A 1,276-nucleotide genomic window follows, 5' to 3' on the forward strand; every position below is an offset into this window, starting at 1 on the left:
TTAAATTTTTTTTAGAAAAGGTTTCATGTAGCTCAGGCTGGCTTTTGGACCTGTTACATGTAGACCATGCTGGTTCAAACTCCTGCTTCCACCTTATAATTGCCAGAATTACAGGCATGTGCTAGCATACCCAGTTAGGAATCTGTCTGAATATATTAAACAACGCACCTGAGGACACTTGCCTAGTAAGCCAACCTGTAACGTGGAGCATGAGACTGTCAAGCCACACTCACAGCTACCCACTCCACTATGTATGCTCAAGTTCTCAACAGGAGAAAAGCAGGACCATCTTTTTCCTTCAGGCACCAAGGTGTGAACTTGTACTTTTGTCTTCCCTGGGCTGGGGCTTGCTCCTCACCTGTTCATATTGCTTTGTTTCTCAGTTACCTCAGAGAAGGCTTCAGGCCTGTGAGAAGAGAAGAGTCAGGTCAGAACACAAAGAGAGACTCTAAGCAAACAAACATCTGTTTCCTCACCCCGCCCCTGCCCCATTCCTTAGCAAGGAAGTCACTTTCCCCAGAACCCAAGATTATCCTACCAGTGCCCCTCCTTCTGCAGAGAGCGCACGTGGTTCTTGCAGAGCACAAAAGAAATCTCAGCCTTCACTTTTTCTCCCTCTTCAATAGGGTCAACTATGAGGAAGTCCCCTGTAGGTGACAAAGACAAAGGCGTTCCTGCGTGAGGGAGAAAACCAGGAGCCCAGCACGGCCCTGTACTGTGGAGGGGTGCTTCTAACCTCTCTTGATTGATTAGAAAAATCAAGAGCCGAGGCCTGGCCCTTACTGCAAAGGGATATGGCTTCTAACCTCTCTTGATCCAGATGTTCTTGCGGAATTTGGAGGGCATGCTCACCAGGAAGCGCTGCCCTTCAGCTGTCTCTACCTCATGCAGATTGTTCCCAGGAGTCCTGAGGACCTGCTCCAGGAAAGACCAAGACTTAGGCGTGTCATCAGTTAGAGCAAGCACACACTGCCCTGCACTGAGCCCTCCCACACGCAGCTCCAGCCCACTCACCTTTACTATCTGCTGCTGGTCCGAGGGCACCACGTGCTCCCCCAGCACCTCCCGCACCACATGCTTTCTCTTGGTGGCCTGAGACATGCTGGGCTCTGTCCAGGGCTGCTAGGGGCCGAGATGGTCAGCTCTTCTTCCAGAGTTATTGTGATGGCACACTTAGAAGCCAGGACTGCTTTCAAGAGAAGCAGCCTTATGCGAGAAAGCACCTCCTTGCCCTGTTAAAAACATGAGCTTTAGCCCGGCGGTGGTGGCGCACGCC

The 1,276-nt window shown here is 51.1% G+C and overlaps 1 protein-coding gene across 1 annotated transcript; it reads right to left on the minus strand.

The window, feature by feature from the left end:
• Positions 1–1,256, minus strand: Eif1ad (eukaryotic translation initiation factor 1A domain containing). The gene is made up of 4 exons (XM_050134032.1): positions 1,015–1,256; positions 807–915; positions 539–647; positions 1–406 (listed from the first exon to the last, which is right to left on the minus strand). The coding sequence occupies exons 1-4, from the start codon at positions 1,099–1,101 to the stop codon at positions 355–357; spliced, it is 357 nt and encodes a 118-aa protein (XP_049989989.1). The 5' UTR covers positions 1,102–1,256; the 3' UTR covers positions 1–354.
• Positions 1,257–1,276: the final 20 nt, after the last annotated feature.

The sequence above is a fragment of the Alexandromys fortis genome, unplaced genomic scaffold, assembly GCF_014885135.2.
Source record: "Alexandromys fortis isolate MF-2015 unplaced genomic scaffold, M_Fortis_MF-2015_v1.1 scaffold_8147, whole genome shotgun sequence".
NCBI lineage: Eukaryota > Metazoa > Chordata > Mammalia > Rodentia > Cricetidae > Alexandromys > Alexandromys fortis.

Bases quoted from the DNA above. Each gene is read 5' to 3' on its own strand.
- Eif1ad (XM_050134032.1), bottom strand. From the start codon at position 1,101: ATGTCTCAGGCCACCAAGAGAAAGCATGTGGTGCGGGAGGTGCTGGGG. The intron at 648-806 runs GTTAGAAGCCAT...TGTCACCTACAG, and splicing joins GAACATCTGGATCAAGAGAG to GGGACTTCCTCATAGTTGAC. The intron at 407-538 runs GTAGGATAATCT...CTCTTCTCACAG, and splicing joins CTGCAGAAGGAGGGGCACTG to GCCTGAAGCCTTCTCTGAGG.